The sequence below is a fragment of the Chrysoperla carnea genome, chromosome 1, assembly GCF_905475395.1.
Source record: "Chrysoperla carnea chromosome 1, inChrCarn1.1, whole genome shotgun sequence".
NCBI lineage: Eukaryota > Metazoa > Arthropoda > Insecta > Neuroptera > Chrysopidae > Chrysoperla > Chrysoperla carnea.
Window position 1 is genome coordinate 41,895,145 of NC_058337.1, and position 18,199 is coordinate 41,913,343.

The 18,199-nt window shown below is 28.9% G+C and overlaps 2 protein-coding genes across 2 annotated transcripts; one reads left to right on the forward strand and one right to left on the reverse strand.

Moving 5' to 3' along the window:
• Positions 1-1,968: 1,968 nt before the first annotated feature.
• Positions 1,969-8,264, reverse strand: LOC123303843 (vacuolar protein sorting-associated protein 26B-like). The gene is made up of 4 exons (XM_044886312.1): positions 8,179-8,264; positions 7,786-7,929; positions 6,754-6,986; positions 1,969-3,616 (listed from the first exon to the last, which is right to left on the reverse strand). The coding sequence occupies exons 1-4, from the start codon at positions 8,179-8,181 to the stop codon at positions 2,611-2,613; spliced, it is 1,386 nt and encodes a 461-aa protein (XP_044742247.1). The 5' UTR covers positions 8,182-8,264; the 3' UTR covers positions 1,969-2,610.
• Positions 8,265-9,604: 1,340 nt separating this feature from the next.
• Positions 9,605-16,680, forward strand: LOC123301318 (general transcription factor IIF subunit 1; the record flags this gene model as incomplete). Its single annotated transcript, XM_044884058.1, has 8 exons — positions 9,605-9,846; positions 10,099-10,307; positions 10,934-11,076; positions 11,150-11,243; positions 13,679-14,163; positions 14,904-15,182; positions 15,250-15,466; positions 16,488-16,680. Coding segments are annotated over exons 1-8 (1,677 nt in total), but the record flags the coding sequence as incomplete, so codon positions are not given.
• Between the last annotated feature and the right edge of the window lie 1,519 nt (positions 16,681-18,199).

Genomic DNA, 18,199 nt, shown 5'->3' on the forward strand with positions numbered 1-18,199 from the left:
ATATTTAAATAAACTTTTTTTTTCGATGAGAATACAAAGAATGTTTTAACTAAGACTACGAGTCGTTAGAACACAGGAGAAACGCACCGATAGAGTCGCTAAATGAAATTTTTTGCAATAATTGTTACAATAATGTAACTTGAATCAGATCATGAATTTTAACTAACAGCCATACAATTTATATACAAAATTTTTTATTGGCTGATATCGCACACACACTCTGGTGAATATAGTAACAAAAAAAATGTTTTTTTAATTATATAAAAAATAAAATTAAATAAAAATTGTATTTCACATACGAATATTATTTATTTGAAATACAAATTTTTTATTTTTTTATTTTGTGAATTATCAATAATTGCAATCACCTAAACATATTTTTCAAAACCAAAAAATAATGGTTCACTATGAGCCGAACAATAGTGTATTCATGTCAGAGCAAAATAATAATTGTAACTTGTATCTTTTGTAAACTGTTATGAAAATATAATTGTAAAAAATAAAATACTAATTGCAAATAATTATATAATAGTACCGTTAAACTCTTAACTTCATGTCATTGTATCATTGAATATATTGACGATATATTTTGAAGCAGGGCTTCATATCAAACTTTTGTTTTAGAGACTTAATTTGAAAAATATATTTGTGAGCATTAATCTTAGCATTCACCTAAATTTTCGTGACCTCGTAGGCCGTTTTAAGAATATATTTAAACTGAATTCGGATATCTTCGTTTATTTTCTTATAGATAAACTAAATTCTTTTTCAGCCCTTGTTTGATCCTAGTTGGAGCTAGACTAACCTTCCAGCAACAGAATCATTTTCTGAAGAATTATAAAAAAATATAAAATGTGCCAGAAATTTGGAAGCGGATCAAAGCAGGCTTAAAATATGTTCACTTTCTTGAATTAAAATAAAGCGGTAATGAAGGTGAATAAATAGCATTGTTTTAGATCAATTAGCTGTAAGAATCGTAAACCGCATTTTAAAATAATATCATCAATATAAAAAATATCAATTTTTGCTCCAACATAAATAATTATAATGTTATACAGGACACCTTCAAAAAATGTGAAGGAAATTTAAGAGTATATTGTTTACATGTTCACCATGTTTATAATTTTAAAACATGATCAAAACAATTTTTAAACTATATACTACACGAACTTAATCGGATACGTATTTATAACATTCATAGTAATCGGAATCCACACGCAAATCTAAGTAAGTAATTTCAATTAATAAGAAATGCGATAGTTTGGCGTATTGACTACGCACGCATTTCTTACTAGTAGATTCTTTCTAAATATCTAGTAAAGAAGCCAATTTCAAAATTTGTATACACATTCTTAAAGGATATCCTGTATATAATCAAATAAGTAGATATACTATCTATACCTATATGAGCTGTACCTAAACTACTGTATTCGAAGATCAAAAAAATGTAGAGTATAAAAATCTATACTAGATCCGAAGTCCCTTTAATTAGATAAAGTTTCATTATTTATATTTTTTAGTTTTGAATGATTATTTAAAGAAAAAAAAAAACACAATTAAAAAAGCCCTATCTCGTTAATGGTACATTGAATCCAAAAATAGTACAAAAATTTTCTGTTTAGAATTTAATTCTCTATATCGCTTTGGTTTTCGTATAAGATAGTTTTAGGACACTCTGTATATATTATTTATATAAATAAATAAAACATAATATACAAATATTAATAATTACTTGATAACTGATAATTAATAAAGTTGTATTCAAATATTGTTTTTGAGAGTTTTTTAGTTCGATATTATTTTTAAAAATTTTATTTTTGTATTAAAAGATTAAATTATGAATAAAAACAATAAAAGATATGTTAGAGTCAATATTTAACTTTGGATAATACTTAAAAAATTCAAATTAGTATTGAGAAAATGAAATGTTCAAAATGTACCAAGGTACATATTAGAAAAATGAAAGATTTATTTTTTTTAGAATTGAAAGGAAAATGTGGAAGTATTTAACGTTTTGAAAAAAATTTTTGGTCGAACATTATCTAGTTTAAATCAACTTTTTCTTAATACATAGTTTCCATTTTCGGATATTTCAAAAGAAAGAGCATCTCTTTCATGTTTTTTGGAAATTGATAACATCTTAAGCGTGCCGATAAAATTCTAAAAAAAGATCGAAATCGAAAAATTTAAATAAAGATCGTCTGTAATTTGAATTAAAAACAATTAATTTCCAAGATATTTTGGTACTTCCTATATATACCTGATTTTCATAATAATTTCCGGTCAATTATAATCCCTGATAATAACAGATTTTAGCCGTTTGTGGTTTCCTGTATCAGTATTTATTATTTGTTATTGATTCTTGTTACTCTTATTTGTAGCACTGAGAATATTATTACTAACATTCCCTCAAAACTGCACTTTCTAAATGAATTGAGATTGACTTCATAATTTTCCTAGGCCTGTAACATCTTTACGAACATTACATTTACTCATTACATATTTTGTTATTTATTTGAGATAATATTCGAATTTAAATATTGACGCTAGCAGATGTATATCTCATTCATCTCATCAATCATATCATAAAGAAGATAATAGTTATTATTATTATTTATTATCAACATCATTAAAATCGTCATCATCATTATCACCTAACAAATTATTATGTGGATTTGATGATAAAATATCTTGATTATCAGTTATCTGCTGTCCATCACCTAATTCACGTTGCATTCGTTCAATTGGATTTGTTTTTAAACCATCTTGATCATCATCAACATTATTCTCTTCACTAGCAGTTGTTTGTATAATTTGTTGCTGTTGCTGCTGCTGCTGTTGTTGTTGTTGTTGTTGCTGTTGCTGCTGTTGTTGTTGATTTCTTAATTGTTGTTGTTGTTTTTGTATATTAATATCATAGGGTTGTTCACTTGTTGTATTTGTATGATGGAATTGTTGATCAGCACCAACCAAATGTGATGGCATACCAGGAGTTGAATCATTATTCATAATTAATTGTTTATTATTACTATTATTACTATTATTTATTTGTTGTGATTGTTGCTGTTGTCTTGTATTGTTTGTAATACTCGATGTCATACTTTTTTCACCTTTACGCCATAACGTGATCTCTTGTTGTTTAAAATATCGACGATCTTCGGTATCCATTAATACCAAATTCAAATAGTAACGCACAGAGAATTTTTTATTAATATCTCGCATTGTTGGTGTTAAATCATAGCCAGCTAAGAATACACGTATTGGTATTGATTCTCCCCGTACAGGGGCACCATCCATAATCTCGTATTTTGCAATTGTGTCATTTTCGACGAATGTATTTGGACCGGACCCAGTGGTTTCACGTTTGATAATTGCAATTTCCATATGTTTGATTTTAATACGTACTAATAAGAAATATATTTTACCTACAATCACATCTTTTAAATGATATTTACATTTATTATATTCAAATTCAATATGTAAACAATCTTCTATGCCCACTTCCATTTTGATGGGATTATTCATATCTGGATAGGAGGATAATGTATGAACAGCAATGTCTAACTCCCTAACAATATCAGATAGACGACGGACGATTGTTACACGTAGAAAATATCTGTAAATAAAATTGCTTTTATTCGCTTACAGAAGCAACGGAGGCTCAGAAAAAATCGTAAACAACATGATTAAGAGCGGTAATTAATTTTAATTGTAAAATAGATGGCTCTCACTAAAAATCTCTTTAAAAATAAAACTAACTTAATCGCATAAAAATACAGAATCGTCGTTCGTTATCACACATAGTATAAAAACACTACAAACATTTATCAACACGTGCCTTAGTTGAATTTAGCAACAGCCAGAAATAATACAAAATACGGAGATACAGCAAGGCATGAATCGACATCTCAATTATATGGCGACAATGGTAATGGTTGGCTCATACACTTCTTAAAGATTATAAAGTCATATCTGAAACAATCCTTGATTTTACAAGATTCTAGGGAAAATGTACCAGTCCATAAACAGATGGAGAATATTTTTAAGGAAGAGAATAAACATTTAGAAATGAGCTGAAATTCTATCAAATTAGTCGCAACGTACAATGACATTCTCAAAGATGGAGCCGTTTCTGTTTGATAGTCTAATGCGTCTTTAATAGCCAATTTAGATCCTAAACTGTAAAAGATAAAATAACACTTTAAATTAAACAACATTTTTTCGGAAAACGTTTCGGAGGAAATGCGACTTAAAAATATTATTGCATTTAATCGAAAGAAAATACGCTTAAAGATTGTTCTCTATTGTCCTTGACAACTATTGACTAAACCATTTTTCTGTGGTTAGCGTGTTTTCTTTCGATTAAATGCAATAATGACATAGTTTTAAGTCGTAATTCCTCCGAAAGCTAACGTTTTACGAAAAAGTTTTAATTAAAAATTGTTAGTTTTATTATGAGGATCATCTTTGTAATTTCAAGTGTTATTCTATCTCTTACCGTTTAGGATCTAAATTGAATATTAAAGAATCCTGAAGAACTAGGTCGAATCTGATATCAGAACATGTTGTTTCCCATCAAACTCTGCAACTTTTGTTTAAGTTATTTTTTATTGGTTAACTACAAAATGACATACATATTTTCATATGCTAAAAAATTGTCTAAATATATAACCCAATAGGCGAAGGTCGTACGCTTACTTGAGGGTAAACTGGGTACATACCTGGTAATGCCCAAGCCCAACAAGGAATTACAAGGACTTTGCGTGGGATATGCGATAAGCCAAACTGTACTGAACTTACTAGAGCACATGAGAAAAGTGGTGGGGTTCTTGACAGGAAACTTTTGATTAAACCACCTTCATAACATGGGTATCTCTATTGATCCCACTTGTAGAGCCTGTATTGAGGACAATGAAACCTCCATACATGTTATTTGCACAAGCAGAAACCTATTGGGCGTCAGGTTTAGAATGTTTGGGTTCGAAACCTTAGATCCATCAATCCTGGGAGAAATCCCAGCGGAGAAGCTGTGAGCTTTCTGCGTCGCGTCTGACCTCGATAGAATTCTATAGCTTTATCTGCTTAAAATAGCAGCTCTTACCAAGAGACATCTCACCTTCGAATGGCAGGTTATTCTCACGAAGAGCAAAGAGGAACCCTTGGTCTAGGTGCTAGGGATTCATTTGCCGTATCGCTCTTATGTTTTATTATTATTATTATTACTTGATGATGTTTATAAGAGGCTTATGACTTCAACTTATCTAACCATGACGTTTATCATAACCAAAGGCTTTTAACCTCATTATAACTAGCCACTAAGTTCATTTTTACATCACTTGATAACTTTGTTCCAAATATCGGACATTTATTTTTTATTTTAAATGATATTACAAAACACAAACTATGATATTTTATGTGCCATGTACAGAAAATTTTGAAAAATTATTAGGTTAACTTTATTTTTAAACTTTAAAATTATCGGGTAGTTATAATATTCAACTCAAAATTTAAGAAAAACCAAATGTTTTCATCTGTCAATAGGGCTCAACACTTGTTTTTTGTTCCATATATGTTCCATTTTTTGTTCCACATATGTTCCATATATGGGACAAAAAGTTATAAAAATAAAGAAAGTCTAAACATTAATCTAAATAAATCAAACCGTAGTCTTTTTTTTATCAGTGCTACATCAGACAAAACTATTAAAAAAATTTATTTGTATGTGTCTATGTGTGTGTGTCTGTCTGTCTGTTTGTCTGTGGCATGGTAGCGCCTAAACCTATGAACCGATTTTGATTTTTTTTGGTTTTGTTTGAAAGGTAATTTAATGGAGAGTATTCTTAGCTTAGCTATGTTTCAAGTGCGAATTTAGGGTTCCGTATCAGAAAAAACTAAAAATTGGCGATGATCTTTCAAATCAGCTCAATTTGGAAAAGGCAATTTAATGAAGAGTGTTCTTAGATATGTTTCAAATGTGAGTTTAGGGTTCCATACTCGAAAAAATTTGTCGGAGTTTTTTTAAATTTTGTAAATTTGATTTGTATAAAATTGTGCCTAATTCACAGCCTCGCACATAATAAATGTTATTATATTAGAAATCATATACGTAAAAAATGATGCACACTTTTTTATACATAAGAAATCAAGTGAAAATAAACAATTGACTCAGTTAATTGTTGAAATACCCTGTACAGATAATGTTGAATATCAGTGCTGGCATTATTATTTAATAAATTAGAAGTTTAAAAAAACCAACACATCTATAGCGATCTTCCGGCTTCCATTTGTTCTTGTTTTGAAAATTTAGTATATAAAAGTATTTTCAAAAAAAACGTTTTTTTTTTTTTCTTAAAAATCTTTCATAAGATTCATTATTTGAAGTTACCTATCAATTTTCAACTCTCTATTTTTTATAGTTTTGGAGAAAATGGACACCAAAATTTGCCCTAATTTGCTTTTACAGTGGAACACATTACGTTGAACAAAAAACGTTGTTTATTTTTTCCCAGGGAACCTTTATTACATTTAAAATTTTGTTACGGACCCAAGACCCAATTGCCATATGTTTCTGATTTACGAACTCAAACTCACTTTTTACGTCCTGAATTTTTGAGTTATCGTGTTCACGGACAGACAGACAAACTGAATTGAATTAATTATGTGATTTTATGAACACCTATAGCAAAATATCGATGTAAATGTTTTCTTATATACAGGGTGTAAAAGCTGATCTAATAATATAATAATATTCACCTTAATCTAACATTAGCACCAGTATATACTTCAAATGGTTTTTCCACACATGAGAACTCAAATGCGTATGTTGTATGTTGATTCATATCGCCTGGTCGTGCTAACTCTTTCACTAAATTTGTAAACTCATGATGATTACCACGATCATAAAACAATTCAATTTGTCCAACAAATTCAATTTTAACACCATGATGTTCTAATTTTGAACCAGGTTTACGCAAAGTTATGTTCACCTAAACAAAAGAAAATTATATATTATTAGTATATTATTAAATAAATAAATCCGTACATAGTGGTTGACTGATAAATGAAATTCTATTTGGAAAATTCTACCTCTAATGTTGGATTTAAAGCGAGATACCTAAGGAATCTAGTTATTTATATCTCCATGATTATCTCTAATGTTGGATTTAAAGCGAGATATCTAAGGAATCTAATTATTTATATCTCCATGTAATACACTAAGTGAAAATAAAAAAGGTGTGTGGCACTTGACACTAAACCTTAAAATAAAAATTTATTCCATGAAAATTAAATATTTTTCGAAAAGCGGCTATATTTAAATGGTACGCAAAAAAATTTTTGTCAAATCTTCGTTTTCCAAAAAGTGTTTAGGATATTTTATAAGGGACAACTTTCTAGTTTAAAGTTTTCTTCTATCTCTTATCAATTTTGAACATAAATTAAATTTCATTTTTGGATATCCTTTGAGCTTCAACAGCTGGCATAGAGATTACTTATCGACTAGAGGCTCTCCTGGTGAAATATTGCGGTCATTCACTTTTATAAATGACTCTATACATTAATAATATGAACAATAGCGTAGACACTTAAAATAATTTAGGATTATTCTGTGTAGGAATTGAAAATGATTGGGTTAATCTATTAAATATTTAGAATGAAAAATAGAATAGTTTTGATATGCTGATTTACTTCTTGTATAAGGACTTTCGTAAAAAAATAAATTTTTGTCAAAAACGATCCTTTAAAATTAAGTTTATCTCGAATTTTAACTACAAAAAAATCATATACCTTTCCCGAAACAGTTTCTCCATCGTAGTATAACAATAATTTTTCCTTTTTACCATCTTCTGTCTTAACTTCGGCTTGTTTTCTTGTTTCAGCTCCATCTAATACAATGTCTATATCAGCTGATTGACCAAATCCAAAAAAACTCTAAAATATCATAAAAGCATACATTTATAAGAATTATTTATATTATATTAATATTTTTAATATACATGAGCAAAATATTGAGCATTAGATGTAACAAAAAGTGTTTTAAAAGTTCTAAATTTGACGTGTTCGATATTCCATTCTGTGTGACGAATAAGAGGTGGATATGTATAATCAAAAAAGGGATGTTTATTCGATTTATATGTTTAAAAGATGTACTATTATACTTGATCCATTGTATGCACTTACCATTTTCTAGAAATATGATTAATGAAACACAATTCGTTATAATTAATATAAACTTATTATTTATTTTATTTAAATATAATTATACAATATCAATATATCATTCATTTTATTTCAACTTATCAATTAATTGTAGCTAGCTTTACACCAGTCATACTTGTACCATAATCACTAGTGGATATCAAACTGTGGTCCAAAGTTACATTACGCATAACGATATGTATTGACAGGTGGGTAAACATTATAAGGTCATTCAGACTATATCGTACGTAAAAATCCTAATTACTTAAGACAGAAAATTCTAAATTTTAAAGGATATTATAATACAATTATCATGAAAATTTGAAGTCGATTGGCCGTCTCTAACTCGAGATAAATTTAATTAAAGTACGAATAATTAACTCATATGGTGCTAGCATATAAAGGAGAGGTTGAGTTTTTAACAAGTTCTTCAATTCTAGAAAAAAAAAAAAACTAGATTTAACATTTTTTCAAAAAATTATAACTGAACGTTGATGTGCTTGTTTTCAGTTAAAAAAAAATGATAATGTTATAGAAAATGTCAAATTAAAATTATTGAAAAACACTAATTAATTAAACTTAATGCATTAAAAATTATGAATAAGAAATCAAATAGCACAAATATTATTTTTCAAATATAAATTATCATAATTATTTATTTAAATTTGTGAAACAATAATATTAAATTTTCAATGTAAGTCATAAATGCAATCCATATAATTATATATTCATCCATACAATTCTATAATTAAAGTAGTGTATCGTTACCATGGAAACGTCTCCAATAAAACTCAATCATGGTGCGAATACCAGATTTGTATAGAGAGCATTTTAAAAGGTATTCTACTAAAAATGATACGCATGTAATATATAAAAAGAAGAAAAAGTATTTTTCTGGAAATTCATGCAGTGATTGATTGAGCTATTCTAATTTACACAAGCCAAAAAATTTAATCAATGCACCATCTACTCCGCTAATACCTGCTTATAACAAATATTTGCAAGAAAAGATAATTTATTGATATTACTTTTCATGTGTGATAGTTACAATAAATAAATATAAACATTGGGAAAAATATTTACTAATATTCACTAATCATAAAAGTTTTTCTATTTTTCATGATCTTTAAAATTCGTAATTCAATTTTTACGAAATAAATGTGTTTAGCCTAAACATTTTTTTGTCAATCTACCGCCCGAAGTGTTAATTTTAGTTAATTTTAATAATGAAGAGGGCTATATAAATTTTATAATAAATTTTACGCATTTCAGACACGTGATATCCGTCATATTCTTTGCTCATATTATAAATAAATATTGTTTGAACCTTTTGATTCGCTCTGCATTCTTACGTCAAAAGAGCATCCATTGCTACTTTCATTCGAATGTACCAACAAAATAACCAAGTCAAACAAAGTTGTGACATTCGATAACAGCTTTAAACCGAATGTTAAGTCTCTGAATGTTACGAGAATATTTATTTTCTTGAATAAATGAATGTAAACCGCTAAATGTTGATTAAAATTTAGAGTTTATAATCGCTTAATTGTTAAATAGTACTTAAGACAAATTTATTTGTATACCAAATACAAAATGTCTATGTCAATGAATATGTCTAACACGTCTTCGTCGGCTAGTGGAGCATCTTCGGTAATTAAACATTTATTTATACATTAAATAATTAAATATCAAATTAGATTGTGCGTTTAATAAGTCAATATCTAAATATTTTCAAATCTCTTTATGTTTACTTAATTATTAATTAATTCAGGTCAAACTTTTCTTTTGATTCGTTGAATTAATAGACTTCTATAAATAGATAGATGATCTCCAAATAGATATATTACTTAATTAATATTTAAATCAATTCAGAATTTAATTAATAAATTGTAATTACTTTAGGGCACTGCTACTAAGTCATCTAGCAATGCAAATTCACAAGAATCTGTTCAAGAATACACTATACGTGTCCCAAAAAATGGCCGCAAAAAATATCATTTAATGCGTTTTAATGCAACATTAAATGTCGATTTTGCAAAATGGACCAATGTTAAAATGGAACGTGAAAATAATCAACGTGAATTTAGAGGAATGGATGAGGAACAACCTAAGTATGTTATTTAAATAAAATAAACGGTCATGTATTATAGGCCATACAACGGGGGCTGGGCTCCGTACGTACTACAGAGGTACATTCATTTAAATTACGAAAATTATTCATTCAGTGTTAAAATTCTTCTAGATTATTGAAATAAAAAAAGTGTATAACATCAAACTATCTCCAAAAAATTGTTCCGAGAATCGTTCGTAGTTGTTTTTAACCTTCAATAATGGCCCTAGAATCGTATTTTACTTAAAGAAAATTATTACAAAGCCTTCGATTCTTTTAATAGATATATTTTTTATTGATTTTTTTTATTTAAATAAGAATTTTAATCTAGCGCCAAATGAGCGGATTGCATTGGGTTATGGTAGACTGAATTAGTAATTAAAATTAGATGTTCTAACTCCCGCCTTGTGCCAAATAATGTTAATTAACCGTTTTCGCTAGTTAACAAACAAACAATTAGATACTTAAAAATTTCAACCTGTTATATTTAAAAAAATCCCAAAATCCCCCATCGTCGTAGAATTTTGTCGCCACGGAAACTGTACTCGAGTCTTAAAATGGTTCCGTTGTACGGAGCCCTAAGCATTTAAGAAAAACGTATTTGTTTATAACATTGTATGGGTTCAGATTTGGTGCTGGAAGTGAATTTGGACGTGATGCACGTGAAGAAGCTAGACGTAAAAAATTAGGTTTTGCTGCTAGAAAGTATAAGTCTGAAGATCAACCTTGGTTGTTAAAAGCAGGCGGCAAAAATGGAAAAAAATTTAAAGGTATTGCTTTATCATCATATTCACAGTTTAAAATAGTGTTAAAAAATTTAAAACTTTTATTTTTGTGATCCAGGTATACGAGAAGGTGGCGTATCAGAGAATGCATCATACTATGTGTTTACACATGCAGCTGATGGTGCAATTGAGGCGTTTCCATTACAAGAATGGTAATTGACATTTACATTGTACGGGACTCTAAATTAGACTTACGTAAAGATAAATTTTTTTTAATCGAAAATCATTCCATTCAGTGAAATTTACTATCATGCTACATCACTGTTTACCCGTGTGGCAAAAATTAGGACAAAACTTTGTTGTCCATAACCTCCAAATCTATAAAAGTAGCCTTGTGAAACATTCACGCAAAACGAAAAATATTATAGATAATACTTTCGAAAATCTTCGAAATCCAATCAATCCAGTCAATTTGTTTTGACCGCCATAATTGTGTTGGGTTTTTAAACTGAACTTAAAAACATGTGAAAACAAACAATTGACATAGTTAATTGTTGAAATACCATGCATAAATAGTGTTGATTACTCTATCACATTGCACATACATATACAATTTATATAATACATACCATACAATTTACGCCTAATTTGCGCCTTTACGGGTAAACAGTGATGTTTACGAAAAAATGTTTCAAACAAAAGTTGTTTATTTTTTTATAAGGAACATTTTTTACGTTTAAAATTTTCTATCTCTAACGGCTTACAAGATGGGTCCTACGGACCCATAGGTCAATACCCAATTGACCAATGTTGCTCATTTACGAACTCGACCTCACTTTTTACGTCCTGAGTACGCTGTAAAAATTTCGGCTTGATATATTTTTCCGTTTTCGAGTTATCGTGCCCACAGACGGGCGGACGGACAGATGGACAACCGGAAATGGACTAATTATGAACACCTATACCAAAATTTTGTCGGTAGCATCAATCTTTTTAAGCGTTACAAACTTGGAACTAAAATTAGTATATCTTGCATATTACATATATGCATGGTATAATAAGTATCTTATACAACACTGTAACAGAATGGATGTGTTATTCAGGTGGATTCTAACAAAAAATCAAGATTTCAGTCTCTGATTCATCATTATCATTGCTTAATATTAAAATTGGAATTTGCATAATATTTAAAAAGATTTTTGAAAGAAAAAAAATTGTGATTTTTTAAACGTGTGGTGCCATAAAATTTTCTATTTTGCGTTTTTATACCATGTATATCTATATATATATAGGAGACTTTCTATAGATATAGATAGATAGATAGTCACTCATCACGATATCTCTGGAACTATAAGACCTAGAGACTTGAAAATTGGCAGGAATATTCCTTTTGTCAAGTAGAGGTCAGCTACGAACGGATTTTACGAAATTCCACCCACAAGGGGGGTTGCGGGGGTGTTCATGAATAAAAAATTCATATTTTTCAATTATGGCTTTTAATAGTTCAAAACTTGGTCAGAATGTTTTAAATTACATTTAGAAATTTTTTTAATCTTCGGAGGGTAGAAAGGTGTAGCGAGAAAGTGGGAAGAAAATATCGAATATTTACAAATATACCTAAGTGGGGTATCAAATAAAAGAGCATGACGTGTACATTACAAAACTGTTATCCAACGCAAGGAAATGTGGAGGGGGGGGTGCAAGTGGGGATGTTGCCCAGCAAAGCGGGCGGGTAACAGCTAGTATGAAATATACATAGTATATTAAGTTTCGTCCCAAGTTTGTAACGCTTAAAAATATTGATGCTACGAAAAAAATTTTGGTATAGGTATTCATAGAATCACCTAATTAGTCCATTTCGGGTTGTCTGTCCGTCTATCCGTCTGTCTGTCAACACGATAACTCAAAAACGAAATGAGATATCAAGCTGAAATTTTTATAGCGTACCCAGAACGTAAAAGGGAGGTCAAGTTCGTAAATGAGTAATATAGGTCAATTGGGTCTTGGGTCCGTAGGACCCATCTTGTAAACCATTAGAGATAGAACAAAAATTTAAATGTAAAAAATGTTCCTCATGAAAAAATAAATAACTTTTGCCTTAAACATTTTTTTGCAAACATCACTGTTTTCCCACGCGGGCGCTAATTAGTTGCAAATTTTAAAGTATGTATTAATATGAGAAAATCAGTTATGTGTGTGTGGCCATTTAGAAGTGGATATCAAAAAACTAATGACTACGTCATCAACACTGTCTATTCATGGTATTTCAACAATTAACTCAGTCAATTGTTTGTTTTCACTTGTTTAGTGATACTATTTAACTCTTTAAATTTTTTTCAAACGGTACATGCGATTGGCACAACCTAGTACATTTAAAACAAAATTAGATTTACATATCATATTGGAAAAAATTTTCTATTTGTACTATTTAGAAACGAACTTTTTGATTTTTCCGTACGATAAAATCGTTTATTTGGTAACTAAAAACATTTTTCTGATCTATACGTTCAAATTCAAATCCAGTACAATCTGTTGTAACTGAGAAAACTTCAGAAAATTTGGTGTTAATTTCATAAAAAATTTATTAAGTCCTTTTATTTAGTTTAAAATTACACGCTGTTGTCATTTATTATGAAAATTTTTACAGGTATAATTTCACACCAATACAAACTTATAAAGCTTTATCAGCTGAAGAAGCCGAACAAGAGTTTGGTAAACGTAATCGTGTATTAAATTTCTTCTCATTGATGATGCGTAAACGGCTGCGAGGTGACGAAGATGCTGACGGTGAAAATGGTATGGGTGGAATTGATGGTGATGATATTAAATTAAATGGCGGTGGTAAATCAAATAAAAGTAAAAGTAAAGATAAAGAATTAAAAATTACCGAAATGGATGAATGGATGGAGAGTAGTGGTGATGATTCTGATGAGGACGATGATGATGACAAGGAAAAAGAAGACAAAGAAGAGAAAGCTAACAAAAATAAAAAGACACAAAAAAAGAAAAAAATACGTGATACTGATGCTGAAGCATTTGAAGATAGTGATGATGGTGATGATGAGGGACGAGAATTAGATTATATATCATCGTCTAGTGAAAGTGATGATGATATTGAAAAACAATTACAAGGTAACATTTATTTTACTCTAAAGGGGAAGAGCCTTCTTTTCGCACATTTTTCTGTTCAACAAATAGCTAATTTCGATTGCATACGTAAGCCGCCAAATTTACTGATCACACTCTAATTACCACTTGCATGCAGCAAGTAAATTTTGTGCACTCAATGAACAATATTACGTTACACTCAAAGTCGTGCACAAAGAAAGAATGAAAAAAACTCGAGTATCTTGTGAGAATTATCTATTACTCAATTGTACGGTCAAATTACCACTTACGTAAGACAAGTAAATTTTGCGCTCTATTGTTTAGCCTACCTACATTCGATTTATTTACACGAAGGAGGTCACGTCGAATGACATCGCAAAAAGTCTTCAATCCTCTACCTGCTTTGGCCTCTAATAATACCATCGTCTTAACTGCGAAGAGGCGTCACTGTGGTATTAGCAATTGCTCCCGACATTAAATTAAATTCCGGTACATTTTTTTCTCCCCTATTACAATATTACCCCACTCTTACACTATTAGCTGAACTTAGCAAAAAATACAACCCCTTGTATTTTGACAGGTGTCTCCCAATGTTTCTATTGAAATTTTCCAAAAACATTGAAACGTTTTAGTATATGACCTAATTCTTGACGTAAGTCTTTTAATACCCCCGAAAAAGTAAATTAAGACAAAAATTTGTATATTTTTGTAGTTCATAGTAGCAGATTAGTTTTAATCTTATTTTTTTTTTTATTGAATTTTAGGTGTTGCCGAAGAAAAGGCATTACGAAAATTATTAACATCCGACGAAGATTCTGAAGATGAAGAAAACAAATCAAACAAATCAAATAGTTCCGATGATGAAAAAGACAAAGACAAGGATGGTGAAGGTAATGATAAAAAGGGTAAAGATAAAGATGATAAAGATGGTAAAGATAAAGAAGATGGAGATTCAAAAGCTAAAAATAAACAAAATAAAAAGAAGGCTTCACAATTGAAAAAGAAAGACTTTAGTAAAAATAAGAATAAGAAAGATAAAAAAGGTACAAATTAATTTGCTTAATAAATAGACGTTCCAGGAAACTTATTAATGTAATGTTATTTTTTCAGATTCAAGCAGTTCATTAAGTAGTGATTCTGATTCAGATAATGAAAACAGTAAGAAAAAGAAAGATAATTCATCGAATAATAATTCTCGTTCATCGTCACCAATAACTGATAATAAACGTAAATTGGATGGTACAAGTAATACTTCACCAATAAGTGCTAAGAAACAAAAATTAGATATGCCAGCAGCATCATTACCAACATATTTAATGTCATCAAGGTATATGTTGTTATTTGATCTATTAATATTTTTATTTGTTGCCAAATATGAAATTGTTTAAAAATATCTAATATGAGAGTGTCTAACAATCATCTAATTAAAATTTAAACTTTTTTTTTTAATAATTAAGGTTGATCGGATATCGGTAGTTTACTATATTGCTTACTTTCTCGTTTACTAATGGTGCCCCGATAGCCCAGTTTTACTTGGTGTTTAGTAGTGAATCAAAATTCTTTATATTAAGATATAAAACCATCCTTATTACAGGTTAGGTTATTTAGTATATTTTTGAATTAACTAGTTACTCTAGTAATTACTTATTTTTAACTAATTACTCTCTTTATTGTTTGACTAGATACCCAAATTTTTGTTTTATATAATAATATGTTTCGTAGACTAGAACATACTATAAATTCGGATCATTATCTAATAATTTATTTTTGTCTATTACTGGCGAGTGATGGTCCTTAATCTACAAAAATCGATTCATAAAAATAATAGTTTTTCGTTTTTTATCCATAGAAGGTTCAGCAAGATTATTTAAAATATATTTTTTTAGCTAACATTTACTATAGATTACATGTTAAAAATGCTCTTTTTTATAATTAATTACACGAAAACGCTTGAAAAATTATTTTATACCCATAAGCTATAAATTAATAACATACCAAAAATTCAGATTTTAATTCATAAATTGCCTCAAGGTTCGAACAACCCTCAATAAATACAAAAACGTCAGGTTGCTTTCTTAATGTAGATTAAGATTAGTTGAAAAAATTTATTTTAATTGTTATGGGCGCGTGCACATTTTGGACATAAAGCCCATTGTGACATTCAAAGAAGGTCTCATTCGCTTTAGCGTTACCAAGCACCATTTGAAACTGTTTAAAAGCAGAAAATAAACTTTTAAGCCACTAAATATAAATCATAGGAATCGTTAATGTCTAAATGATATCTTATACGCTCCATTCTATACGACTTTAACGAAAGTAATTTTATATTTTTTAATTTGTATTTTTAGTGATTCTGGTATAACTGAAGACGCTGTACGCCGTTATTTAATGCGTAAGCCAATGACGACAACCGAATTATTGCAGAAATTTAAAACAAAGAAGACTGGTTTAAATAGTGAACAATTAGTGAATATAATGACACAAATATTAAAGAAAATCAATCCTGTAAAACAAACTATTAAGGGAAAAATGTATTTATCTATAAAACAATAATTTCATTTTTATTGTTAGAATACAATAAATTTACATTCATTGTTATTTTCATTACTCATATTTTTTTATTATAACCTGATCCACCATTAAATCCATTTATTTTATTTCATAGTGCAATCCAATAATCCGAACATTCCGGATTAATGAGATTGTACTGTGCTAGGTATTTAAAATAAAAATTTAGAATAACAGAGATTTCGCTAGAATACAATTAGCGTGAGGGCACCCAGGTATTACTGAGGGGACACCGAGACACTGGAAATAATTTAAATACTATTTTCTCTAGTTTTTGATTGTTTTCAAAAAAAGTTCGTGCAGTAAAAATCTGGTTCCCATAAAAATGTATTTTGGTAACTACGAAAATGCATTTCTATGGCTAATGGCGGGGCGTTGGCCGTATAAATATTTTTAATTTTTAATATTGATGACCCAAAAAACTAATATTTAAGATCTTTTAATCCCTATCCCTATCCCTATATATTATAAATGTGAAAGTAAGGATATTTGTTTGTTACGCTTTCACCCAAAAACTAGCCAATAGATTTGAATGAAACTACAATTATATAGTTCATACATCAGAATAACACTTAAGCTATAATTTGTAAAGATATATTTAAAAAAAAAAAATTTTGACATTTTACAAACCAGGGTGAAGGAAACAACTTATGGACATCTGCCACTTAAGGTTATCAGACATACTTTTTACATTTAAAAAAAATTAAAAACTGATTAATTGTTAGACATTTCATAAAACATTTAAGAGACAATTTATGACCTTTTCCATTTTTATGTGACCTTTAAGGCAATAAAAAGAATATTATATTATTTTATTCACTTTTTACAGATCTTGCCAGTTATTTACCGACAAAAACGCAAAAGCTAGTTATATCATATATTATCAAATTATATTTAAATATGAAATATATATAAACATTTATTGAAAATTAATAAAAAAAAGACTATTCATACCTATTCAATGTTTTTGACAAATATTCTCACTTTCGATCGGATATATTCGGATAATTCAACATTTAAGTCTAACCTCATGATAACTTTTGTCCCATAAATATGGGACAAAATATTTTACAAACCATTGAGCAAAATTAACAGATGGTAAATATTTTGTTTTTCTTAAATTTTTAATTATATATTATAACTACCCGAAAATTTGAAAAATAAAAGTAAGTTAAGCTAATAGTTTTTCAAAATTTCTCGTACATGGCATATAAAATATATATCATACTTTGTGATTTTTCGTCATTTAAAATGAAAAATGAATGTCCCACATTTGGGACAAAAGTTATCAAATGATGTAAAAATGAACTAAGTGGCTGGCCTTTCGTATTAAATCTAATTTTTGAGAAAGGGATTTCCTCTACAATCCTTCATCGAATCACAATAGGATCAAGTAAAGATGTAAGACTAAGAACCAAGACATATGTTGGTATTGTCTTCATTGCTGTAATTAGTACATATTTACTTTGTAATAACTATAGCAACTGCTGCT